The sequence below is a fragment of the Salmo trutta genome, chromosome 14 (genome assembly GCF_901001165.1).
Source record: "Salmo trutta chromosome 14, fSalTru1.1, whole genome shotgun sequence".
Taxonomy (NCBI): Eukaryota; Metazoa; Chordata; class Actinopteri; order Salmoniformes; family Salmonidae; genus Salmo; species Salmo trutta.
Window position 1 is genome coordinate 37600544 of NC_042970.1, and position 27624 is coordinate 37628167.

The following is a 27624-nucleotide window of genomic DNA, read 5'->3' on the forward strand; positions in this document are numbered from 1 at the left end:
TCCTTGCTTGGTGAGCAATTTCTTTTTTTTAAACGCCACCTGCTGGAGAAGACAGATTTTGGGCCCAGTTATAAAGAGCAATAGTAATGCAGTCTTTGTGAGCACTAACCCGCCATGGTTCGTTGGACAAAGCCTATAGGAGAAAATGAATAACGTTTTTTTGGGGGGGTTGAATAAACACCGAAAATAAGGTCTGTGATAAGGAGATCTTATGCGTTTTGTTATACAAGACCAGTGTAGGCACATTTGCTATTTAACGCAACAGCTTGACAAAACTATTAGTAGAGTTGAAAATGCGATGGTATCACATTGAACTTTAGTTTTGTATTCAGTATATGAAAACTTAAGCGAAAAAGTACATTGTGTGCATTGTCATCACACTGATTTATCAGCAACAAGTCAGTTTGGAAAATTAGCATATTTTCTTTATGCGGATTTTAGAATATTCACATGAAAATCTGTTGCCCATTGGATGGAAACCTAGCTACTGATAAAACAATTTCCACATGTTTACAGTGTTCGTTATATCAGCTGTTGTACAATATGATACAAGAACAAAAAAAAATCACAGGGAACACACAATTCTGACTGCACTGGGCCTTTAAAGGGAGTAAATTCGGAGTATCAGCGTCACTCTGTTACGGTGGAATTGCCCTACTATATCCTCCATGACAACGTTCCATGGAGGATTAACATTTACCATTCAATGATTCATTCATTCATTCATTCATTCATTAATCTGCAAAGTTATCGTCACGGGACCACCTCAGTAAGAAAGTATTCTGTCCATAACTTTTCACTTTTGATTCAAGTGTAAACAGTTAATTTTTCCAGTTGCTTAACAAAAGTTGGAGTTGGGCAGTGGTAAAGTACAAATAAAACAAAAACACTACTGCATGGAAATGTAGGCCTATACATTATTGCATACAAAGTAAAGGATATTATGAAAACGCGTACAATAATTTTGCATCATTATTATAGTCAAGGTCTGCAGAACTTGGTCTAGCATTGTGCTATGGCTAAAACTTGCGCTACTCTCGTAAAAAAAAAAACACATTGTTTAATGCGATGGAAAAGTTGTTTGTTTACTTCGAAAAGGAAAGTAGCAACCATACCTTCTTATGCTATATGTCAAATATCCAATTTTGTAGGGCGTAGAACAACTTATTTGCATGTCCATATCAACATTCATCCACGTTTTCCAGAAGTTGTAGAAGTATTGCTTCTTACGTACTCTGAAGAGGGACGTCGCAACGGGAATGGGCCATGGTATCAGTCCCCGAAAGTAGGGGCGACACTTTGAGTGAGTTTACTGTCTTTTGCACAAGTTAAACGATCTCCCCTACAACGGATATGCTTTAATAAAATGGTATTTTAATTAAATGTAATACTTTTAAAATATCAAATTAATATGCAAGAAGTTAAAAAAGTGAATGCACCCCCAAATCTCCAAACTATTGGGATATCCCAACCTTTAGTTTTTTTTTCTTTCTTAAGAACTTCGACTCTCAATCACATCAAAGAGCAATTTACCGACAGTGATCAGATCCTCAGTGTAATTAATGCCAGCTGTTGGCTTCACATATATTGAAATATATAGAATAGAGTGGCGACTATGTGATAAAGTTATACCCACAAATGTACGGTGACTGACTGTGTGTGGAGTGTGGACGTTTGAAGCCCCAGTGAGTGAGTGAGTGAGTGAGTGAGTGAGTGAGTGGGTGAGTACATTAAACCAGAATGCCTACTGTAGCCTACAAACGCTAGGTGTCAGGAGTACATTGCTTATTACTTTTTGCAGTTTGGTAAAGCACCTTGATTACTTTATATCAACATGGAATGTGCTTCCAAATATCCAATATCCACCCAATTTATGTAAATGTCTGATCTAGGTGTTGATATTCCGTATCTGCGATGACTGACTAACTGTACTGTTCCTCTCTAACTTTAAGCTTCAGCTGTCAGAGCAGTTTACCGATCACTGTACCCCGTACACAGCCGATCTGTAAATAGCCCAACCCGACTGTACACAGCCAATCTGTAAATAGCACATCCGACTACATCATCCCCATATTGTTATTTATCCTCTTGCTCTTTTGCACCCCAGTATCTCCACTTGCACATCATCATCTGCACATCTATCACTCCAGTGTTAATGCTAAATTGTAATTATTTTGCCTCTATGGCTTTTTATTGCCTTACCTCCCTACTCTTCTACATTTGCACACACTGTACATAGATTTTTCCATTGTGTTATTGACTGTACGTTTGTTTCTGTGTAACTCTGTGTTGTTTTTGTCGCACTGCTTTGCTTTATCTTGGACAGATCACAGTTGTAAATGAGAACTTGTTCTCAACTGGCCTACCTGGTTAAATAAAGGTGAAATAAAATGAATACAAATTACAGTGAAGGAAATGCTACAAAACCACAGGCTGCCACTGCCATTTTATCACTGTTTTGAGGTGCTGGCTGTTTTCTCACCATCTGTACTCTCCCTTTAGAGGGTAAGCTAGGTGAAATGTATTTTCTCTTCTTTTGATTTTCTCTGCCCACAAAATGTAAGTAAACACATCCTCTGCACTACTGCCATTGAGTGTAGGCTAAAACGCCTATCTGGATATCATCTATCAATCATCAGATGTTCAGTTTGCAATGGTCTTGTTGAAGGACCACCTAGGCCTGATGATTACGCATCAAACGTCAACCTCCAGTAAGGTTAACTCAAACAGGTTTCACAACCATTCTCATAGTGAGCAACTGAGTGTACACCAGGTGCCAACGGGTCACAGATAAGGCCATGAGAAAACGACACAATGTTTGTTCTCATTTCTGCTCGCGTAGAGAGCACAAACGGAAACTGACTGATGCCTCTCACCCTGTCACCTAAAGCGGTCCCTGGCAGTGAGATTAAAGGGTCACGGATCATGCCTCTTATTTCGGTGCCGTGATTGACAGAGAATGTAAAGTCCCAACAGTGAGGCCCTCAGCATGTCCGTGGTGAGGCCCTCAGTTTCTCCCCTGCAGATAAAACAACTGTCACTATAATGTGAGAGGAGTTTCCTAAAAGAAACAATTCATATGGAAGCCTCATCCTTGTAACAGATTCCTTATCGAAAGATAAGGAATCTGCTAGGCAAAATCATTAGAGGTGAGATTCATTTTGAGATCTTGTTATTTTGGCAATGTAAAGCGTTTTGATTTACCTTGCGTGTTCCAATTAATGTAATTGAAATAACTTAGTTTTCAGTGACCTGATACTTTGTAATACCTTAGATTTCAGTGACTTGAAAAATGACATGACTTCAAGCATTAAACTGTGAAGTTCATTGTCCATATCAATAGACTGCCATCTTTCTGAATAAGCGGAACAGAAGGTCAGGTCAGGGTTTTCCACACTAAAAGGTCTTAAAGGGAACTTGGTGGAAGTACAGTTGTGCTGTAGGTTCCCACAGACTGGTATCTAACCCAAGTTTCTCAAGCCCTTTTGGAACTGGATGATTCATAGTGCAAAAGAAATTGAAAAACATGTGGGCATGAATGAACATTTGAACTTTCAAGTCATGTAATCAGCCAACAAATTCCCATACGAAAAACACTTGTCATAATAACGTTTTATTTTGTATCATTCATGTGAGTATCTGTTTTGTCAATTGCAGAGGATATTATCTTGTTGCAGATAACATTTTGCTACTGTTTTGAATGAAAGTCCAATCATTTTGAGGAAGCAGATAAAAACAATGTTGAGCTTCTGGATCAATTTTGATTGGTAAGTCTGTTTTTATTAAGTTACAGTGACATGAGAAATAAACTGAGAAGTGTTTCTCCTTCTAAATATGTCAGTAAGTAGTGTGAACATTTTATGCCTATAAAAGCTATGAATTATGAAGTTATGTTAAAAATAACCATTTCAATACTATAATTATTGGAACTACTTATGAGGAAATGTTATACATTACTTACTTATTATGCTTTATTTCAATATGCCTAATATATACCTAAAATCTTTCAACTTTATTTTCATTCTTGTGTTCCTTTATTGTGAAAAGTACACACAGTTAAATGCCCATTGTAAAAGTGCAAAAAGACTTAGTAAACTATGACATTATTCGGGAAAAAGTATCTGCAATAATTGCCAATTATATGAACACTTAATTTATTACAAAAAACTGTTTATTATAAATGTTTTATAATACATTAAACGTAATCTTACTAATGCGATGAACATGGACAACCATTTTGAATATTGTTGTAATGAAATTCACACAGCAAAAAGGAACCATTAACAAATGAATGTTAATGTTAACAAATTGCAATTTAATATTTCTATGAATTTAACAATCATAATAACCAGGCTACTCATTAATTATTCATAAAAAAAATATTTAGACATAAAAAGACCATCCTATTTCATCTGGTCGTAAAAAAAAAAGAAAGCTAAATAAATCAACCTCACTTGCACACTGTTTTTACCAGTTTTTTTATCTGTACTGTTTTGTCTTTCAAATATTTTCTTTGGTGCGAATAAATAAAATCTAAAACCTAAATTCAAACTATCAGTGATAATCAAATATACAATTATGATATGTAAAATATGACTTATTTTGAGAAGCTATAATATCCACCAAATATATTTCAGAGAATGCTTTCACTGAGCTTGAATTACATAACAACTAAAATCATAACACAAAATGATTCACCTCACCCTTTAACGTTTCGGACTGCAAAGAGGATGTAAAAGGTGCAGGACCTTGCTATCAGACATTCTGGTCAAGTGGCTGTAGACGAGTTCTGGAGGCTGTTGTGCCGCAGCTCTCTGAGGTACCGTTGTAGAAGTCAGTGGACGAGGCATAGCCTTGGTGCAGCCCAAGCTTTCCCACGCAGCTCAGGAACTGGTTCTCCACCTGCCCTCTGAAGTGGTGGTCCAGGAATAGGTAGATGGCTGGGTTCATGCAGCTGTTGAGGAAGGCCAAGCAGCAGGAGAGGGTAAGGCCCTGATTCAAGACAGACTCGGTCTCAAGGCTCAGATCGGCCCTAGACAGCTTGAAACCAATGAGGATGGTCTTGAAGATGTTGAAGGGAAGCCAAGACACCACAAAGGCCACGATTATGGTGAAGACCATCTTGAGAGAGTGGCGGCGTCGGGCTTCTGCGCGAGGGTTGCAAGCTGCAACACAGTGTTGGCGCAGGTGGGCCAGGATAGAACCGTAGCAGAGGATGATGATGAGCACCGGTAGGGCGAAGGTCACGAAGACCACGGTCAGGCTCAGACCCAGGAAGAAGGATGACTCTTCATCCTCCAGACAGAAGAGTTTGCCGTTGAGAGTATACATGCTACGGTACACCAGGGATGGGGTACCTAGAGCCAGGGATAGCAGCCAGACCATGGCGCAGTTGAGACGCACACACTGGCTGCTGCGGAGAAAGCGGGAGTCCATGAGGCCCACCACGGCCAGGTAGCGGTCCACGCTCATGCAGGTCAGGAAGAAGATGTTGGAGAAGCGGTTGACGGTGACAATGTAGCTGCTCAGCTTGCAGAGAAGGTTGCCGAAAGGCCAGTGTCCCTCCTGACTGGACGAGACGGCCCACAGAGGGAGGGTGAGGACAAACACCAGGTCCGCAAGTGCCAGGTTAACCACAAACGTATCCACCAGACGGCCGCCTCTCTTCCCCCGGCTGCCCATGACTGTGATCACAAAGAGGTTGCCCAGGAAGCCTATGAAAAACATGAGAAAATAAAGTAGTGGCAGGTAGATGTGAGAATAGGGAAGACTGGATTTGGAGCGCTCCCCAAGGTAGGTTAGATCGTAGCTAATATTGTACAGGATGTCATTGCTGTAGAAGTACTTGTCGCTGTCATACGTCTCCATTTTGTGATCAAAGGAAAGTCTCAGCTGCTTGCTCTTTGTGTGTCTGGCTGGCAAGCTCAATACTTCTAGACATACTATCTTGCGTCACATTCTTAAAAACCACAGACAAACTGCCAGGTCCTATTTTCTTCTGTTACATCTAGCACCATTGGCATGTTTTCTACCTCTCTATCTGGCATATTCTGACAGAAATTACTACAACTATTTCTAATGATGATTTTTATAATTTAGTGTATTTGCATATCAGTTCAAATAGAAACACTTTAGACATGCAGGCAAAAAGTACAGCAAGAAGAAACATAAAAACATATCAAAAGAAAAAGTACATATACAATCTGGGTAATGCACTTGAACAAAATATTCAAAAACAGCTTAAGACTGACTTCTAGTAGCAGATGAAACAATAAAAACATTTGACAGGGGCATGATGTGGTTATGGTATTCAAGGGGCTGATGTAGGCCTGCTGGAATTATGATCTTGTACATATTACAAAACAAATCCACTGATTGAATTAGTCATTTCAATCATTAAATTGAACCTAGACATGACATTGAACATCAACTTTAGACTATTCATACAGTCTCTCGAGTCACGTGTGAAAACAGCAAACACTAAACTGTTGTACTTTCATTATGAGAAAATACTTGCATTAGGAAATCAAAATGGTACTTGCCAGACCCAATGACAGTGCACATGAATAAATCAGACTTCTCATCAGATGAGTCAAAGTATACTTGATGATAAAACTTACTGTAATGTGAACTTGATGGGAACTTAATGTGCTCATAGGCTGTGGAAACCATAACTGGAATGATGGCTTGATTTAACAACCACGTTTCATTTTGACTGACAATAGTCATTGAACAATTATGAACAATTGTCTCTTTGTCAGAAATGCAAATCATCATATGAACAGTTATAGAACATAGTGAAACTAATTTTATAATACTATTTTAAAGGAAAGGGGGAAAGAAATTACAAAATGTTAAGCCTGACCTGAGCTAGTTGAATGTTGGTTATGTAAGAGAAGGTTAGTGTTCCAATAAAAATTAGAGGGGAGAAAGTATCTTCTATTTGACAAAAAGATTTTCCTCCACTCTCGGCGTTGCATCCGAATTTTCTTCCCATCAATGCTGAAGAGTTTTCTTAAAACGAAATAAAATACTAATATGAGTGAAAAACAACAATATTTTATTCTAATCAAGAGTGACAGATGTGCAAACATAATTTTTGCCTTAACTTGTCTTCTTAATATTGCATTTTAGTGTGATACGAGACAACAATCATACATTTCAATGTATTTCAATCTCTACAAAACATAGAAAATGAACAAAAGCAAATGACAAAGTACCTCCCAACCTAAAATGACCTATAAACATCACTAATGTGGTGTTTAGCAATCAGTGGACAACAATAATTATGTTGGGAGAAAGAAAAAACGAAATGGCGAGAGAGTCTGTGTGTTTCCAGCAGTACCAGATGTTCAAAACTCCTCCCTCCCTGAATGTTTATTAAAACATTCCAGTCAAGTTAGGGACACCGTAAGTTGGCCCCTCCTCGCACACTCTCCTCCCGTCGACACGCAAACAAGGAAAAGGGTGACCTGTCCTCCCACAAAATGAGGGTTTTTCTCATCCTTGTCACTTTGACCTGCCTGGCTGACGCCCAGCATCAAGCCCTGATGGACTACCTGGAGCGGCGTCTGCTAGCCATTGAGGTAAGAGACTGTTCTTCTGCTCCCAGTCAGACCCTGGGCTCCAGAATAAGTCTGAAAGGAAACTCTCTGGGGATCTGGGAAACCTTCAATGGGATGCAGATGTGGGGATTCTGAGGAAAAAAGATTGACTGACTGTTTCTGCTGCTGCACCCAGAAAGTATAGAGTTCATGCTTTCAATAAATTTGTTTCCGCCCAAAATAGAAGCAAATGGGAATAGAAGTTTGAAGATCTTGTATGCAGGTGACTTCTGTGGTGTTCTGATTTATATTTAAAAAAGAATGTATTAGCCTTGTACCTGGAGTTATTAGAACGTTGGTCTCTGCAAAAGACTGACCAGCTGGCTCGCTTCAAGTTGTTGTTGTACAATAAAACAGCTCCACTGCTATGTGTACCCATATCCCATTCTCCATCTTGCTTTCTAGTATTCTTATTCACATGGAAAGTAGTTGGCTTCTCTCTATATGTGTTCTGACTGCATAAATAAATACCTGCATAAATACCTCCCTAACAAGTTATTTTTTGAGCGACTGTACTCGGAGAAACCTCTCGGATCATTTCCAGCCAGTGAGTCGTTCTGAGAAAGAGCATTCAATACTTTCCAATTCAGGTTTATGGTGCAAGTGTTAACGTGGTTTTAGTGAGAATCCTTTTTTTTATATACATTAATTTTTATTCGAGAGCACATCAAGAACGTGTACAATACATACACAACATATCTTTGTGGTCTTCACAAAGAAGCGTAATGAGATTCACATGTTAAGGGTACATCTTTGGTTGTATAGAGCAAACATTTCAAGAGAATAAGAATACAATTTGGATAAAGCCACATCAGAAAAATAATAGAAACAAGCAAACAAAACCCCAGAAATGACAGAATAAGATGTCAGGAAGTTGTTGCAAGATTGATTTTATCATCTCCATGTCAACAAGTTCCCGCATAGACCTAACCACATATCTTTTAATAATTGCATTTTCTTACGCATTTCCTTGCTGCTAAAAGATAATCTATCAATTTAAGTGGAGAGGAGTGGAGTGTATCCACAGGAACAATACCTAGTAGGAGATGACATGGGTCTGGTTGAATAATAATCCCTATGATGTCCTGTATAACATGGAGAATTTCAGACCAAAAAGACTGGATTTTCCTAAATATATGTGAGGAAGTACCTATTTGTCCACACTGCCTCCAACACGTTGCAGATATGTATTTTGAAATGTTTTATTTATTTAACCAGGCAAGTCAGTTAAGAACAAATTCTTATTTACAATGACGGCCTAGGAACTGCCGTTAACTGCTACTGTTAACTGCCTTGTTCAGGGGCAGAACGACAGATTTATACCTTGTCAGCTCAGAGATTTGATCGAGCAACCTTTCGGTTACTGGCCCAACGCTCTAACCACTAGGCTACCTGCAGCCCCAAAGGGTAGATATTCCCCATATTCCTTTGTTCATTTTATTAAGTTTATCAGGGCTCATAAAAAAACAATATAGTCCTTTGAATTAAAACTCCCTTGTTCGGTGACATGTAGTGGCTTTATATAGTGTTTTCCATATATTCCCCCAACTCTCCTCTGATATCGGCACCTGTAATTCACCCTGCCATGGGTTCCTAAGATTATCTAAAGATACTGTTTGCATGTTAAGGATATTGTGATAAAAGTTTGAAACGGTCCCAATGTTTTCCTCTTGATAAAGTAATTCAATCATCTTATCTACAGGAGTAACCGGCTCTGTCATTTTTTGGAACAATCCTTTTTTAACAGTGAATTGCCTTACTTAAAGGTACCAATAATAATTAGTTTAGAATATAATTAATTCCTTGTGGATTTCTTGAAATTATTTAACAATTGATCCTTTGAAAAGTTGAGAGACTTTACAAAGCCCTCTCTCTTCCCATTCCCTAAATCCTTGGGACATAGTAGCAGGAAGGAAGGCTGGGTTGTGGAATATACACTCTTAGAAAAAAAGGTGCTATCTAGAACCTAAAATGGTTCTTCGTCTGTCCCCATAGGCATAGGAGAACCAGTTGAAAACCCCTTTTTGTTTCCAGGTAGAACCCTTTTGGGTTCCATAAAGAACCCTTTCAACAGAGGGTTCTACCTGAAACCAAAAAGGGTTCTACCTGGAACCAAAAAGGGTTCTCCTATGGGGACCTTTATTTCTAAGAGTGTACTGTAGGCTAGTGTCTAGAAATGTCATTACTCAGTTCATATTGGCGTTGGATCTCCCTTAGTGAGACTCCTTAATCAGTCCTGCAGCTGTCTGCTTGAAATCATTTATCAGGTGATAATTCAGTCTACTGTGGACTTTGAATATTTTTTTAATGAAAAATATTGCTGCATACCACTTCAAACCTGTCACATAGTGTGTTATATCCACCTGTTGTCCCTTTCTGTGGCATTTGTAGCTGTCTTTTCCTAGTTCCTAGCCACACCAATGGCCCTTGAATACAACTCGAATCCTGACCTTTCTGCACTCCCAATCCCTCCTAACTGAGATTACCCCCTGCGTGCTGATACATCCCTTGCAATTACTGGAGTGCAAATCTAGTCAAGTCACTCAGAAAAGCTGATCCTCAACCTGCACTTAACTTAATGTCTCTGTCTTCCTTTAATGCGATGGCCAAAGGTTCCAGACTTAGAAGGAACAGTAAGGGAGAGAGGAGACATCCCTGTGGAGCCTGACGCCACACTGGTGATGACTGTGGCAGTGGCCCCAGAGAACAGGGTTTTAATTCATCCTGTGAAATAGGGACAGAACCCATATGCCTCCAGGACTACTTCTACACTACCTGCTTGAACTGTCTTCTTCTCACCTCTCCCACCAGGACCGTATCTCGCTATGGCACGAGCAGACGAACCGCTACGCCACCGAGCTGCGGGAGTTCAAGCAGCAGATGGTTGCCCAGATTGAGACCCTTGACAAGGACAAGGAGACGCTGAGGACGGATCTAGACAGCGTGGGGACGCGCGTGGACCGCGTGGAGCGCGAGATGGACTACCTGGAGACACAGAACGGGGCGCAGCCCTGCGTGGACGTGGACGACAAGCTGGTGGAGCAGCAGGTGACTGTGGTGAAGGAGAAGAACAAGGCCAAGTACGCCAAGGCCACAGGTGAGACGTGGCAGACGTGGTGACATACTGGGGGGGATAGAGACTCAAGTAGTTCACATGGTGGTTACTTCCTGTGAGGATTATAGTAAAGGCCTGCTGGGAAGAGGCAGAATAGAGCAGTGGTTAGTTACATAGCCCTTCCATGACATGTGCTGTAGACATGATAACATATTGGGAGGACAGACACACATGTAGTACACATGATTACTTACTAAGAGGATCATAGCATAGGCCAAAGGAGAGGACAAATGAAGTAAACTCATCAGTAGGGGTAATATGAGGCCTTGGTTCCTGAATAGATCTTCTACATGATGAGCAGAGATAGAGAAGGCCACAATGTCTTAGCCATTGTACTGTTATGTAAGTAGGTTAGAAAATATATATTCCCTCATATCATTATTCTTCTCTCAGAGGCCATTATTAAAGAGTTTAAGTGGATTTCATTCAATGTTGTGCTTAACACTTTTTGTTCTGCTCTAAAACAGCATGGTTCGCTTTATTTGCATAGAGAAAGCAATCTGAATGCAGTCAATTCAGGAAATAGTTTGTTTACACTTGGTTGTTGAGGTTTTGGAAATGGGAGGTATGTACTGAGATGTGAGAGCATTCTGATGAAATATGTAGATGAAGGACTGACTAAAGATGCAATGCTTATTCAAACAGCATACTCTAAATTATGCACCACTTTAATTGTAATATTTTCTCTTAGTTGCACTCCAGCCGGATGAATAGCCAGTGACTCATCAAGTTTCATTTCCTGTGATCCTTATACATGTTGCCACACACAACTGAGTACTGTTGCCTACTTGGGGTGCATGTTCTGACAAAATCAGGTTGAACATCTGAAATCCACTCCAGATCACGTAAAAGATTAAACTTCACAAAAAATGTACTATAAAAAATGGAACTATCCTTTAAACTTTACCTAGTCCCTCAGTATTACTATTGGTTGAACTTTATCAATATGGTATGGTGTAGTATGTTTTATGACATTGGTATTACAGGTATCACAGTTGTAAGGAGTGTAACAATGTGTACATTGTAATTACACTGCACCTGACGTGTAATGTTGACTACCATGTAAAAAACATGGTTTTAGCCCAACTCATGAATCTACCATTTCTCTTCCAGACTGCAGGGATATGATCTCTAACATCAAAGCCATGAAGATTTTGAAGCGAGTTGGAGGCCCAAAGGGCATGTGGACCAAAGATGTGGGCAGTAACTCGGGCAAAGTCTACATCTTCAACGGCACAGACGAGGACACCATCTATGAGTTTGGCTCCATCCGGGACTTCACCATCTCCCAGGGCACGTCCATGGCCAAGACCGTGAAGCTTCCGTCCCCTTGGCGAGGCAGCGGCCACACTGTCTACAACAACCACGCCTACTACGTGAAGGAAGGCAAGGAGCTTCGGCTGATCAAGTACAACCTGCAGAATGGCTCGGTGGCAGACAGCGCTGTGTTCCCCGTCCAGGACCATGTCCCCGTGTACAGCCTGACTCCGGAGACGGTCATTGACCTGGCCGCAGATGAGGAGGGCCTCTGGGCCATCTACGCCACCAAGGAGACTGAGAGGCACATCTCTCTGGCCAAGATGGATGCCAACACGCTGGACATCGAGCAGATGTGGGACACGCCGTGCCCGCGAGAGAACGCAGAGGCCGCCTTCATCATCTGCGGCACGGTGTATGTGGTCTACAACACCGCGCTGCCCAGCCGCTCACGCGTCCAGTGCGTCTTTGACGTCAGTGATATGGTAACCAATGACGATGCACCTCTAGTGTACTTTCCCAAGCGCTACGGCTCTCACTCCAGCCTCAAGTACAACCCGCTGGAGCAGCTGATCTACGCCTGGGATGACGGCTACCAGATCCTCTACAAACTGGCCATGAAGAAGAAACTGGAGGTATGAGCTCAGCAGCGCCGCCTAGTGTTGAGGTGGGTTTGAGATTTCGCTCATCTATACCGAGTAAAAGCCCAGAAATGTCTGTGTAGACGAAAAACAAAACATATTTTCAGACTGTCATATTCAGTGGAATGTTTTAATCTTTTATCTTCCCTGGAGCAAAGATCAATAACATAGATATGTCCAAAGGTATGAAAATTACTAACATGGTTTGTTCAACTTCGGCACAAGGTTTTGCAGCACTGTTCTGAAGGTAATATTGTATTTCCTGTGTTAATTACTGACAGCAAAACAGTTCAGTGATATAAAAGCATCCATTTACTGTAGGTATTGCTTGTTGTGAAAATTTTCTAGGATCATCAAGAAAGATCTAGGAGGGTGTGGAATGGAGAATCTAAAGTAAATACATGCAGCTGTATGATATGTATGTTTTCTGAATATCTCTCAGTTTAGCACTTCTGAAAACCACACATTTTTACCTTTTTTCCTGGCTATGCCTTTCTGTTGAATAAAAAAAATACTTGCATTAAAGTGTGTAGCTTATTTTTCTTCTATGTTGTTACAGTAAAAGAGGAACGTACAGTATATCGACACTCAATTTGGAATGTTAGAACCAGAATCGACAACTTTATTATCACTTCTTTAAAATACAAGGGACGCCTGGAAACAGTTATGTTACAAATACACATTTTCAATACAAAAGTGGAAAGATACTCTAAATTGCTTGAAAAAACAGAGGAGAGTCATTGTTTCAAGCACTTATCACAAGGCTAATGAGGCAAAGGGGTCAAAGGTCAAGCCAACACCCTCAACAAAGTACATGACATTGCCTGAACAAGAGACTATTGGCAAACACTTCACAGTTAACAATTGAAACAGAAAAGTAAATTCAGGGGCATAGTCATGTTGATAATATCATAAATATGTGATTCTAAATACAGTGCTATTATTGATGTCAGTATCAAAGGGCATTACATATATACATATACAAAGATGTTAACCTCAGGTGTATAACCAAACCAGGCTGAGCTCAACTGCAAAACTATTGTTGCAATAACAATGATCCCACCAGACCCAGTATACACTAGGCTATACATACCATGACAAAGTGGCTGTCAAAGAGGGCACAAGAGAAATGTGTTTGTATGTGTGTGGGTGTGTGATGGCGAGATAATGTCATTCCAGAGCAATTTACTGCACTTTATTTATTCTGAGGCACACCATATGTGGGTCTGGGCCTGGGACACTCCATATTTCAGGCCTTGCTACAGGGCAGGCTTTGTAGAGTCGTGGAGTATAAACTCTAGCTCCTCCCTCATGGACTAGACAGGAGTCTTGGAGAAGGGCAAGAGCCTTGGCTGTCAAAACTTGCAGTGCGGGTTTTCCACTGTAGGAGACATTTCACGTGGAAAGATTAGTCATTCCGAAGTGCACCAGCATGAACATTGCTGTCGCTGTTAGGAGTGTACCTACCATCAGAAATCCTACATAGATAAAAGGGGGTACATACATTTATATTTTGGTCATTTAGCATATGCTCTTAGCCAGAATGACTTACAGTCAATGCATTCAACAAAGGTAGGCAAGAAAACCACATCAACCATATCTCAGTCATTGCAAGTAAAACTTTCCTCAATAAAGCAGCTATCAGCGAAACACACAGAATTGAAAGACAGCACGGTGTTTTTCTTTGTGTCTTTGTGAGTAATAATACCTCTTTCTGAGACTTGCTTGCCTCCAGTAGAGAGTGCCAGTGAGCGATGGGCTTGCGTGGATAGGCCAACATCTCGTTCCAGTGGTCTCTGCCCAGTCCCTCTGCATGACTGCCCACTCTGTTTACACCTATGATCTCATTGTGTCCCACCCTAAGGAGAAAAAAAGCAAAATGCACCCATTAACTCTTCAGCCACATCTGGTGTAATGTAAATTCACATTTTCGCTTCTACAATTAGCAGAACTGACAGTATTAGTAGGACTCTCAGAGTTAGTGGATGGTTGTAGCATGAACAAACATATCAGTAACAAGAACTTAGAAATTATTCTTGATAATATTGCCATGCATTGCATCACAAATGATATTGAGTATAGCATACAAGTCATAGTCCATGACGGATATGTGCAGGCTGACTTGGTCCATGTTCTCAGGGGGGATGTCGAAGATTATAGCTTCGTTATAGGTGGGGTTCAAAGTGTTCCTCTTGATGGTGGTTTTCTTCTTTTTCAAGCGCCGTCCGTCACACTCCAGGGAGACCTTGACATATGGGTCTGCCAATAAACAAGATAAAATAGTATTTGATTTATTTAAAAATGACAAAGTGCTTAGCTACTTAATGGATCGAGCTGATTTGACTGTACATTATGTAATATGTCACTTAGCTAAGTCCGGCTTTCGCAAAATGCATTACCAAACCAGATGACATTTTTTTTCTTGTAAATCTTTTACCAGAGGTATAGCCTGGTCAATGGCTGGAAGAGTAGGCAACAGCGTTTAAGGTGAAACGAGCACAAAACCTTTAAACGTGAACCCATTGACTGAACTGTACCTGAGTATCCTGTGATGTCCATGGCCTTGAGGTTCCTGCACTTGATGACGGTCATGGTGAGTCGGCCTGCGGTCGGCAGGTAACAGAGAGAGAACATGATCTCCCCCAGGTCTACACTCTCCTGTGTTCAGGGCCACAGACAAAACACATCAGAACAGAAGGAAACAGAGAGGGTGTTATCAGTTATCACACATTACAATGCCACTAATATTGTTAAAGGGATAGTTGAATGATTTTACATATTTAGATATTTGTTTCATTACCTTGAAAGCATTCTCTGTACAAAACCAAAGTGTTGATTGGTGTCACTCGTTATCCATAGACTGCATTCAAGGTAAGGAAACAAATATCTAAATATGTTAAATTGCTGAACTATACCTTTGTAGTACTATACTGTAGCAAATGTACAACCTAATTCCCATTTAGTCTACAATGTGAATGAGGATGGAAGTTAGGCAGTACAAGGGGGCATTGACCCCACATCCCCTGCCTGGTCTCCTATTCTTGAACGCTTGTGACTCACACATGGGATCAAATCATTACAGTAGCTCATCAGAGCACCATTGAGGTGATTCCTTGCTACAGCTTATTAGGACCATCTCTTTAAAATACTTTAGAGCTTGCCTGGCACAATGGAACCAATGGAATAGTCCCAAAAATGCAAACCAGACAATATAGCACTTCCAACAGGCAAGCTCATTCAAACTTTTAAAGAATCCAATGACAGCTCCAAAAGGCTATCTGGACATACACTGTGCTTTCGCTTCTGCTTTGCTTGCTCTTTGGGGTCTAGGCCAGAGCTTCATAAAATACATGTATTTGATTTGTCGATTGACTTACAGAGGTGGCGTACTGAATATCCTTCCAGATGGCCATCTCGCGGGAGAGGTCCGACACCTCAAACAGATTCTCCAGAATGACCTCGCCGATCATGTCGTGGCGGGAGAAGCGGTCAAAGTCAAATACGCTCAGGTGCAGCTTCCTGCTGCCCAGCTCCTCGTAGGGCACGGTGAACTGGAAGGACTCATCAAACATGGGATTGAGCGTCTTGCGATGGACGCGGGTCTGGAACTTGCGCTTGCGGTCAGGCAGGAGGTAGATTTTGACGTAGGGGTCGGAGCTGCCGCATAAGTCCTTGGCGGGTAGGTCGAAGGCCTTGAGGATGTTGACGAGGAGAGCCTCGGACTCATAGTCGTACTTGAGGGAGAAGTTAATCTTACCACAGGTCTTGGCGGCGGCGCAGTTCTTGGAGGACTCGTCGGCCTCCAGTGAGCTCTGTTTGTAGAGCTCTGGCTGGATGCGGCCCAAACTGGCCAGGCTGGTGGATTGGTCCTCTGCATAGGGGAAGTCGCTGCCTCGGTCAAGGCTGGTGACATGGTGCATTTGTCGGGGGAGGTGCTTCTTGAAGGAGCTGTGCCTAGAGACAAGGAGCCATTTTTGCCAGTTGAATCATTTTCTTGGACAATTTACACACTGTAGAACAATTTCAGCAGTGGAATAATTCCAGTACCATATGGCATGCCTGGGAAATCTATGCCCCCTGCTGAATACTGTTGTCAGTTTCCAATTTAGAGAAAATGGAATTGCATTTCCTCTCTGATATTAGATGATATAGAGTTTTCTTATTTAGCTCAATAGGAGCTCCATGGCAATAGGGGGCAGTAAATTGACAATCTCATTGATGTTCTATGTATCTCATCTTAAAGGTCACAAATGAATATGTTACAGGTGTAGATATGCATAATGATCTTTACCGCTATGACACACTATAAATAGCCCCTTCCTGACATATCACATACTATTACCTCAATACTAATACATGTCCTGGACATAAACACTGAGGCTCAGTGGAGCCCTGGTGCAACCTATTGTAGGAGGCCCTTACAAACTGATCTAAGGTCAGTTTTGAGGAAGCACTGATAAGCTGATACCAGGGATGCCTTTCAAATGGCACCCTATTCCCTATAATGCACTACTTTTGACTGGGGCCAATAGGGCTCTGGTCAAAAGGAGTGCACTATGTGGGGAATAGGGTGCCATTTAGGACGTAGCCTAAGTCTCTGTCTCAAGGCAACTTCCTCCCGAAGCCTGACCTATTGGAGGAGTTGGGCTCGGTGGTCTGCCTGGACATACGCGTGCGGCGCAGGAAGTGGTCCTTCATGGACAGCTGCACCTCGGCAGGGATGTCAGGCGACGTGTGGCTGATCTTCACCGCTGCCTCTAGGAAACTCGCCGGGTCCAAAGGATTCAGCTTGTCCGACGCCATGGCGTGTGTGTGCGTGTGTGCGTATACAAGCGTAGGCCTGTGGCCGTGTGCGGGCAAGGCTCTGTCGTAGGGTCTGTCAGAGGCAGAGGAGGGGGGGGCGAGGGCAGTGGCACTGGAGGAGAGGTCCTTGGTGCGCCAGTGCACCCTGCACAGCTTCCAGGAGGCAAAGACGATGACGCTCAGCAGGCCCAGGCCACAGGCCACGAACACCAGGAGCAGGAGGCTGAAGGAGAGATCTGGAGGGGGAAGGATGGCGAGATGGGTGGGTGGTGGAGGGGAGAGGAAGAAGAAGATAGAAGAAGAACATTACTTTATTGTCCAATTGTACACAAGATCCAACGAAAAATGTGACTTCCACTTTATCCCAACCCCTCTGAAAGACACACATACGTACACACGAAGGTTGGAGAGGTTGGAGCAGGGGGCAGTCATTCTGCATGGCACATGGAGAAGGGGGAGGGATGGAGGGACGGGTCGAGGAGTAGAGGAGAGGAAGGGCGGTAGATTAGAATGGAACAGCAGATATATACAGTATGCATGAGTGAGATCCGATAAAGGCAAAGGTTTCATTTACAGACATCGCACTGCTAAGCAAAGTGTTTTGAAACTCTCAAAATCGAGAGCAACTGAGCTGCCACCACCAACTAAGACGTGTCAAAGGATTAATTTCAATGGATTATTGAGAAATACAATCATGACGGGTGTCGGTAAGCATGGTACATGATGTATAGTCATCAACCAGCTCACTGGTCACCATAGCAACACCCACCCGTAGCACGCGCTCCAGCAGGTATATTGCACTGGTCATCCCCAAAGCCAACACTTCCTTTGGCCACCTTTCCTTCCAGTTCTCTGCTGCCAATGACTGGAACGAATTACAAAAATCTCTAAAGCTGGAGTCCTATATCTCACTCTCTAACTTTAAGCATCAGTTGTCAGAGCAGCTTACCGATCACTGTACCTGTACACAGCCAATCTGTAAATAGCACACCTGACTTCCTCATCCCCATATTATTACTTACCCTCTTGCTCTTTCGCACCCCAGTATCTCTACTTGCACATCATCATCTGCACATTTATCACTCCAGTATTAATGCTAAATTGTAATTATTTTTGCCTCTATGGCCTATTTATTGCCTACCTCCCTACATTTCCACACACTGTACATAGATATTTCAATTTTTCTTTTATTTTGTGTTATTGACTGTACGTTTGTTTATGTGTAACTCTTTGCTGTTGTTTTTGTCTCGCTGCTATGCTGTATCTTGGCAAGGTCACAGTTGTAAATGAGAACTTGTTCTCAACTGGCCTACCTGGTTAAATAAAGGTGAAATATTTCTTTTTTAAATATAATCGTCTCTCATACACAGTCTGTCAGCCTGCCTCCTGGTGGTTTAACAGAGAACTTCACCAGGGCCTTATATTCACAAATGAGTTGATCTCTTTTTAGAACCTATTGCACTGTAAATGGGTGCTGTAAGCAATGTGCCTCTAGATCAAATGTATCTTAATGATCAAATGCTTATTCTGTGGGTCAATGCCTAGTCTAAGGAGCTATTTGTTTTGGCAAGTCTGTCCTCACATCAAGGAAAGAAGCCTAAAATGGAACTAATCGTGCCAGTCCAGAGGTATCATGCTCTGGACTGGCACGATTCAGCTTTATCCCTGAATAATAAAATCCTGTAATGAGTTACATGTGTTTGATTACACATGATGCATGGATGAAGAGGAGAGGAGAGAGGTGGGAGGAGAGTGGGAGGGAGGAACGAAGGGGGAAAAAGGTTTTTGACTTCCTGGTCAGAGTTTCTGTTTATCAGTTCCAATGACAGGGGACTTGTTCTACTATTTTGTTTTTAGCTGTTGAGCATACTGTTAGGGTGTTTCTCAACCCTCCTCCACCGCACTCCATTCTTCCTCCACTCCTCCTCTTCCTCCTTTCTCTTTTGTTTTATCCTTGGCTTAGTCAACGTAGTCTGGCCTGGCGGTCAGCTGGGAGTGTTTAAGCGTGGTTCCATGTTAAAATAAAAAGCACCATGGGGAATATGACCCCTGATTCCCGTAAACCTCATTTTCTCCTCTCCTCTCCTACTGGTACAATAAAGGTATTTCTTTTTAAAAGCCAGCTGCTGCTGCATAATACGTTTTCCAAATGGAAACCATAAAATCTCTCTCTCTCTCTCTCTCTTTCTCTCACACACCCAAAATACATTTACATTTCAGTCATTTAGCAGACCCTCCTATACAGAGCAACTTACAGTAGTGAATGCATACATTTCATAAACATATATATTTTTTCCGTATTGGTCGCCCGTGGGAATCGAACCCACAACCCTGGCGTTGCAAACACCATGCTCTACCAACTGAGCCACACGGGACCACACACATAAATACACACACACACACAAAGACACACGCGCATGCATGTAGAGTGCAACTTCACTGTTTGACTTGCAAATGAGCAAAATGTAATTACAGTCTTATTCCAGATAAAGAAAACAGCCCCACAAACCAAGAGAGCCACACAGGTAGAATAACTGCTCCCCTGTCTGTCTGTGGCCCTAATCTAGGATGGTTATAAATCACTGGAATGCAAAATGCGGAGCTCTCTCTTTTCTATGATTATTACAAATGTGCTTGCATAGGTCTTGCACTGGGTGTGGGCGACACATATTGTAGAGGGGCCAGGATGAAAAATTAACAAGAAATGTTTCGGTCTCTATCTGCATTTCTCATAGGGTTAATAAGTGAAGCATCACAAACAATTGTTTGAAGAATGGGGGGGAGGCATTAAAATGTAGGTTACTATCTCCTTAATACAGTTGTCCAGTCTAATTAATTAAACATGATAAAATACATGAATTATACATGAGGTTTCTAGTAAAGTTGGGAAATTCACAAGCTGTAGCTACAGTTCCCAAAATTAAAAATGGAAGCCTGTAGAAAATAGCTACTCTGGAGCAACAGAGACTGGTGTGCAAATAAAATAGTAGGCCAACGTTTTTGTTACCTAACGGAGGTGATAATATATTATATTTTTAAAGGTAGACTCAGCGAGATGAGTTGTCACGAGCAGCACCGCAGATGTTGAGATGAGCAAGATGCAAGACTTTGCTCTCACACAGTCACACACATCATCTGCGCATGTGCACAGGTTCGCTTCACGCTGTTCACAGTGTGACAGCGGAGCTCTTAGTTGTTGCAAAAATGTACGCACTATGCTGTTTACTTTCTGCATCTACGTCATATCGCTGATATACCTTATAAAGAACATTTCCAGGGTAACCCTTTACACTCATATACGGTTGAAAATGGCATATTTGGGTACTGATAAACGCCTAAATTGGACCGCAGTGTCTGTACAGTAACATGCTATAAATGACCTCAGACCTCAGGCTCTGTGCTTCACAGCGCTGTATGGGTTTGACTGACAGTTGTTCTGAACTTGAGCACCACGTGCGACAAGAAGTTGCCCCCATCCCTCCAGCTAATTGGGAAACTTGTTCAAATATTTTGTTGACCGAGTTAGGAAAAAAATGGAAATGAAAATGAAAAAAAAAGTTGAATTAAGAGGATTATAAATACTACTTTGATGTCATACAAACAAGTCAAACACCCATGAATCCAAATGTGCACTTCACATTTCCAAATCATTAAACTCATGTAATTTACAGTGTCAACGTTTATGATCCCTGTGTTTGATGTACAGTTACAAGAGGACATATCCTGGGTTGTTTGTCTACGGTGAAGAAAATTTACCACGGCACACTCACCTGAATCCATTCACGACTCCTTTCTATGCACACCAAAATTACAATCTGTTTCCTTAATTGCATTGTGAAAGCCTAACACTGTAATATCATATTTTATAACTTAGCTAGTCATGTTGGCAATATAACATGCTTTCAAATGATACCCACTTAACCCAGATTGCAATTTATAATGGACCGTTTTCGGATTGCATTAACAACAACCGTAATTGTGTGAGGGAAGGGATGCAGGGTTGTGTTCCAAACAAAACAACTACAAGTGTGCTTGCTCTAGTTCCTCAATGGCACAGCTAGGAGAGCTCAAAAAAGCACCTTATAGTTTAAGACTCATCTTTGAGTCATACAAGTGCATTGAAATGACTTAGGAACTGTGCACACTTTGGAGAGGTATGTGTCCACTTGGAGACACCAGTTAGTCCTTTCACTCAAACCCTTGTAGTTTTTTTTGTCTTATGTTGCACCTACGACACAATTTCCAGGAATATTCTTATCATGTTACTGAATGTATCCAGTTTATTTTCAGATTTAGTTATCAACACATTTGGCAAGTAGTACAGTAAATGTAAAATGCACATAAAATCAACAGTGTAATGTTTGGATTCAGTACTATGTCAGGTGAACTGTTGTGTCCTCACCTTCGGTATATAAAATAAAATCCCTTCATCTCAAAACTGTTCCCTTTCAATTGCTACCATGGTTATGCATATGCTTCTCATATTTCTTCTATAAGAAATATTTCAATTTAGCCCTATCCATATCGACCAATTCCCAGGAGTATAAAGGGTTATTGAGGACCCAGATACTGATTAAATGGGGCAGAAATTACATTTGAATCACAGGGGAGCATTGCTTCCACTCATAACCAGACTCTTTTTCTATAGACCCAGCTGAACAAATGATAACTCAAATTATTGTTTGCCCTTAATCTCAGAAGCTAGATTAAGATTTTTTTCCCTCTCTCACACACACTTGAATCTCTTTCCTGCAGCATAGATAAAGCAAGTAGCACAAAGGATGATGTAAGGCTGAATCTTGGTCTAATAAGCTCTGTTTTTCATAAGGGACGATGCTGAGCCTGCTGCTGTGGCACATAACCTGGGCTGTGTCCCAAGTGGCACCCTATTCTCTATATAGTGCGCTTCTTGGGCCCTTTTTAAAAGTAGTGTACTAGATAGAGAATAGGGTGCTGTTTGGGATGAGGGCCGGGATTTGGGAGACAATTTTCCCCCCAACATTCCAGTCAGCACATCCTCGTGGTGGAGAGAATTTAGGACATATGGTTATCCCCGCATACTTTAAAACTTATTTTAGTGGGCGGTTGGGTGACTAACCCACTATAAAGATGAATGTACCTTCAATGAGTGATATAGCTTCTAAGTATCTCCCGCCACCGAATGTCTAACATGGTGCTCAATACCCTAAACACAATCCATCTGAGAAAATTTGCCCTCTGAGTGTTTCGTGTTCTATTGCTGTAATACAGAGTTTGTGCAATTTCAAGGATCAGCAGTTTATTGAGATGTGCGTTTATTGCTCTCACAGGCCCTCACACACACGCACACACGCACACACACTCACATCTTCGTCGCATTAAATATTGATGTGAGAGCGATGCAAGCTTGTACAATTATAACACATCTCATACCTTTAACGTCTCAGCCTAATTGTCCACGCAAGACCCAAAGCCAAGAGCATGCCCTGGATAATACATGGTATTCTGATTCAGTGTTCAAACAGTAATTGAATCTAGAATGTCTTCTTAATTCAATAGATGTCAGGTGTTATGCACACTGTTTTCATGATACTGTATTTGCAGTGTTTACTCATCATAAATCGTTGAATCTTTTGTGATGTTTTCTTTGTAAAAAAAAATAGGAACAAATGTAAATTGTGAAAAATGACTGGACACAAAGGCATGACATCATCCTACAATTGGATCTTAGTATCTGCAAAATGGGAGAAATTGCAAACCGCATTTACTGTATCTGCTGCATTGCTCTCACAGAAATAAACTGCAGTGAGACCAGACTTGTAGAGCTTTTTTTAGGGACCCATAAATCTGATTAAACCTTGTTTTGTAGCAGACACAGAGAGCAACCAAAGCCCCAGGGTTTTTTCTCCTCGTCAAGTGCCCTCGTATACAACCTGGTCTCTATAGTAACCTGTCCAATAGACTTTTTCACTCCCACTCCCACTGCCCCCACCACTATCCACACCCCCTAATTTTGAGGGCTGCAGTCTCAAACACAACATGTCAAGTACAGTATATATTACACGATCCTCGTCATTCGTTCTTACACTAATTCTCTACGTCTTGGTGGAGGATGTGCAATAAAAAGCGAAGCCCCCACTAATCACCCTTGACTGGGATGAATTATCGTGTCTCATCATGGCTCTTCTTAGAGAATCTTTAAGCAATTACTATAGCAGCCTCCTTGGCTGTTTATAGGCCTCAGTTGCCTCACACCTCAGCCACTTTATCATCCTCCCCACTCAGTCCTTTACACCTGGGATTTACTCACATAGATGACACTCATGAGGAATGGGCCACTTATTAACTATAAAAGATGTCAGAGAAAAATAATGGGCCTGGGATCATCCCTTCATCCATGGTGGTCACATGGTTAGGACTGACAACACACAGGAAATAGGCTACCAGTCTGAAAAATAATTTAAAAAATAATAATTTCCAGCTGGTTAAAGTGGTTGTGTTGGAGAAAAAAATGCTGCTCCAACCCCATTGTTCCCGATAAAAGAGCACCGAAACATTATTTTCCCATGTATTTTCCCAAGTAAAGGGTAAAAACGAAATAAATATTTTTTACAGTTATAGTACAATCTCCATCCTATAGCTCCTCCCAACTCTTCACCGCAGCCTCCACACAAACTGACATTTAGATGAAGGGCATCAGTATAATTGCAGACATCGTTTTCCCTGGGCTGCAGCCCTGGTGACCCTGTGTATAGTATAGTATGGGGGAGGGTACACTTCTCCCTCCAGTGTGACGATATTTACAGACAAGTAATTACTGGGATTGCCATGTGGAAACTCACCACAACAACCCCTGCTGTGTGTGCTGGTGCTCCTATAGGCCTACCTACACCAACCCCCTTATTTAAAGGGGCTATTATTTTATTTAACTTTTGCCAAAAGAAAAACATTTAAATAGCCATGTTGTGAACAAAATCCATCAAATATCTTGGTTAAATTGATTGAGTATAATGGGTAATTATGAGTGTTATTGTCTTTATAAGAAATTGCCCATCCCTTTTCTATTTCCTGAAGTCAGTGATGATATCATTCATTATGCCAATGTCCATTCCCACCACAGCTATCATGGCAATTGGGAGAGAGAGAGGGGCAGAGAGCGAGAGAGACAGATACAGAGAGAGCAAGAGAAAGAGAGAGAGTGACAGTAAATTTCCGTAAGACAAAAATAATGGCGCTCCAAAAAACATCCAGTCGCCAGGACCACCAATACAAATTCCATCTTGACACCGTTGCCATAGAGCACACAAAAAACGATACATACCCCTAAACATCAGCGCCACAGGTAACTTCAACAAAGCTGTGAATGAGCTGAGAGACAAGACAAGAAGGGCCTTCTATGCCATCAAAAGGAACATAAAATTCAACATATCAATTAGGATCTGGCTAAAAATACTTGAATCAGTTATAGAACCCATTGCCCTTTATGGTTGTGAGGTATGGGGTCCGCTCACCAACCAAGAACTCACAAAGTGGGACAAACACCAAATTGAGACTCTGCATGAAGAATTCTGCAAAAATATCCTCCGTGTACAACATAAAACACCAAGTAATGCATGCAGAGCAGAATTAGGCTGATGCCCGCTAATTATCAAAATCCAGAAAAGAGACGTTAAATTCTACAACCACCTAAAAGGAAGCGACTCCCAAACCTTCCATAACAAAGCCATCACCTACAGAGAGATGAACCTGGAGATGAGTCCCCTCGTCACGTCCTGACCAGTAAAGGGCTTATTAGTTATTGTAGTTTGGTCACGACGTGGCAGGGGGTGTTTGTTTACAGTGTTTAGGGGTTTATTATATTATGTGTTTATGTAGAAGGGGTATTTGTTTAGAGTGTTTCGGGGTTGTTTGGGTTATGTGTTTTGTAGAGGGGTGTTGGTTTAAGTTCTAGGTTAGTGTATTCTATGTTAGTTCTAGGTTGTTTACGTCTATGTTCAGTTTATTGATTTGACCTTCAATTGGAGGCAGCTGTTGCTTGTTGCCTCTGATTGAAGGTCCTATGTATAGGGGTTGTTTTGTATGGGGTATTGTGGGTAGTTGTAGTTGCATAGCTTTGTGTTTAGCCTGAATCATGTTCGTCCGTACGGTTTCTTGCGTTCGTGTTCAATAAAAGTAAATATGAGCACTCAACCCGCTGCGCCTTGGTCAAATATCTACGAAAGACGTGACACCCCTAAGCAAGCTGGTCCTGGGGCTCTGTTCACAAACACAAACAGACCCCACAGAGCCCCAGGACAGCAACACAATTAGAACCAACCAAATCATGAGAAAACTAAAATAGAATTACTTGACACATTGGAAAGAATTAACAACAACAAAAAAACAGAGCAAACTACAATGCTATTTGGCCCTAAACAGAGAGTAAACAGCGGCAGAATACCTGACCACTGTGACTGACCCAAACTTAAGGAAAGCTTTCACTATGTACAGACTCAGTGAGCATTGCTATTGAGAAAGGCCACCGTAGGCAGACCTGGCTCTCAAGAGAAGACAGGCTATGTGCACACTGCCCACAAAATGAGGTGGAAACTGAGCTGCACTTCCTAACCTCCTGTCAAATGTATAACCATAATAGAGACACATTTTTCCCTCAGATTCCACAGATCCACAAAGAATTCGAAAACAACCCAATTTTGATAAACTCCCATATCTACTGGGTGAAGTACCATAGTGTGCCATCTTAGCAGCAAGATTTGTGATCTGTTGCCACAAGAAAAGGGCAACCAGTGAAGAACAAACACCATTGTAAATCCAACCCATATTGATGTTTATTTACTTTCCCTTTTGTACTTTAACTATTTGCACATCGCTACAACACTGTATATAGACATAATATGACATTTGAAATATCTTTATTCTTTTGGAACTTCTGTGAGTGTATTGTTTAATGTTAATTTTTATTGTTTATTTCACCTTTGTTTATTATCTATTTCATTTGCTTTGGCAATATTAACATATGTTTCCCATGCCATTGAATTGAATTGAATTGAGAGAGAGAAAGAGAGAGAGAGAGAGAGAGAGAAAGAGCTCCACTTAAACGTTTAGTCACAGGAATGGATGTGTACGTGGTATAACAAGTTTTATTGTTACAGACAAGTGAGGAACAAGTACGTGCTTGTGAATTCTTCAGTTTTCAATGTCGTGTTGTTTTTAAATGTATCACAAATGAAAGGACTAAACCATGATACAATAGAACATGAATCCTTTTCAATGACTCATTAACTTTGAGAGGACTCTACAAAATGATGAGGTAGAAAATGTTCATTGTTTTCCAAGGCCTATGTATCTGAGAGAGAAATGTTATATCGGCCTATAGATTTAGTCACGTCATGAAACCTCTGGTACAAAAACCAAAAGTATCATCATTATATAAGAGAGATTATATAAAAATAACATTATTCTGATCTGTTTCACCTGTCCTTGTGATTGTCGTCACCCCCTCCAGGTGTCGCTTATTTTCCCCCAGTGTATTTATCCCTGTGTTTCCTGTCTTTCTGTGCCAGTTTGTCTTGTATGTTTCCAAGTCAACCAGCGGTTTTCCTATTCATCTGCTTTTTTTTGCATTCTCCTTTTTTCTTGTCCTCCTGGTTTTGACCCTTGCCTGTTTCTGGACTTCGTACCTGCCTGCCTGACCATTCTGCCTGCCTTGACCACGAGCCTGTCTGCCACTCTTTATCTCCTGAACTCTAACTGAGTTTTGACCTTTTTGCCTGTCCACGACCATTCTCTTGCCTACCCCTTTGGATTATTAAACATTGTAAGACTCCAACCATCTGCCTCCTGGGTCTGCATTTGGGTCTTGCCTTGAGATATATATGTATGTATGTACATGTATGTGTATATATGTGTGTGTGTGTGTGTATATACACTGCTCAAAAAAATAAAGGGAACACTTAAACAACACAATGTAACTCCAAGTCAATCACACTTCTGTGAAATCAAACTGTCCACTTAGGAAGCAACACTGATTGGCAATACATTTCACATGCTGTTGTGCAAATGGAATAGACAACAGGTGGAAATTATAGGCAATTAGCAAGACACCCCCAATAAAGGAGTGGTTCTGCAGGTGGTGACCACAGACCACTTCTCAGTACCTAAGCTTCCTGGCTGAAGTTTTGGTCACTTTTGAATGCTGACGGTGCTTTCACTCTAGTGGTAGCAT

General features: G+C 41.4%; 4 protein-coding genes across 4 annotated transcripts in view; 1 reads left to right on the forward strand and 3 right to left on the reverse strand.

Moving 5' to 3' along the window:
- The window catches only part of inavab (innate immunity activator b), a 42155-nt gene extending 40918 nt beyond the window's left edge, over positions 1-1237 (reverse strand). Inside the window, exon 1 of the mRNA XM_029775659.1 lies at positions 1116-1237. The gene's annotated coding sequence lies outside the window, so the exon portion shown is untranslated. The remainder of the gene's footprint in view (positions 1-1115) is intronic.
- A 2893-nt stretch (positions 1238-4130) lies between these two features.
- LOC115207991 (probable G-protein coupled receptor 25) lies at positions 4131-6896 on the reverse strand. The gene has a single exon (XM_029775665.1). The coding sequence runs from the start codon at positions 5866-5868 to the stop codon at positions 4756-4758; it is 1113 nt and encodes a 370-aa protein (XP_029631525.1). The 5' UTR covers positions 5869-6896; the 3' UTR covers positions 4131-4755.
- A 496-nt stretch (positions 6897-7392) lies between these two features.
- Positions 7393-13142, forward strand: olfml3b (olfactomedin-like 3b). Its single transcript, XM_029775664.1, has 3 exons — positions 7393-7586; positions 10416-10701; positions 11833-13142. Exons 1-3 carry the CDS (start codon positions 7488-7490, stop codon positions 12615-12617), a joined length of 1170 nt encoding a protein of 389 aa, XP_029631524.1. The 5' UTR covers positions 7393-7487; the 3' UTR covers positions 12618-13142.
- Positions 13143-13209: 67 nt separating this feature from the next.
- Positions 13210-27624, reverse strand: part of syt6b (synaptotagmin VIb) — a 45638-nt gene continuing 31223 nt past the window's right edge. Inside the window, exons 2-7 of the mRNA XM_029775663.1 lie at positions 17248-17656; positions 15995-16571; positions 15155-15275; positions 14705-14876; positions 14326-14476; positions 13210-13998 (exon numbers count right to left, since the gene is read on the reverse strand). Of these exons, the coding sequence (XP_029631523.1) occupies positions 13927-13998; positions 14326-14476; positions 14705-14876; positions 15155-15275; positions 15995-16571; positions 17248-17656 (1502 nt within the window). The 3' untranslated portion in view covers positions 13210-13926. The remainder of the gene's footprint in view (positions 13999-14325; positions 14477-14704; positions 14877-15154; positions 15276-15994; positions 16572-17247; positions 17657-27624) is intronic.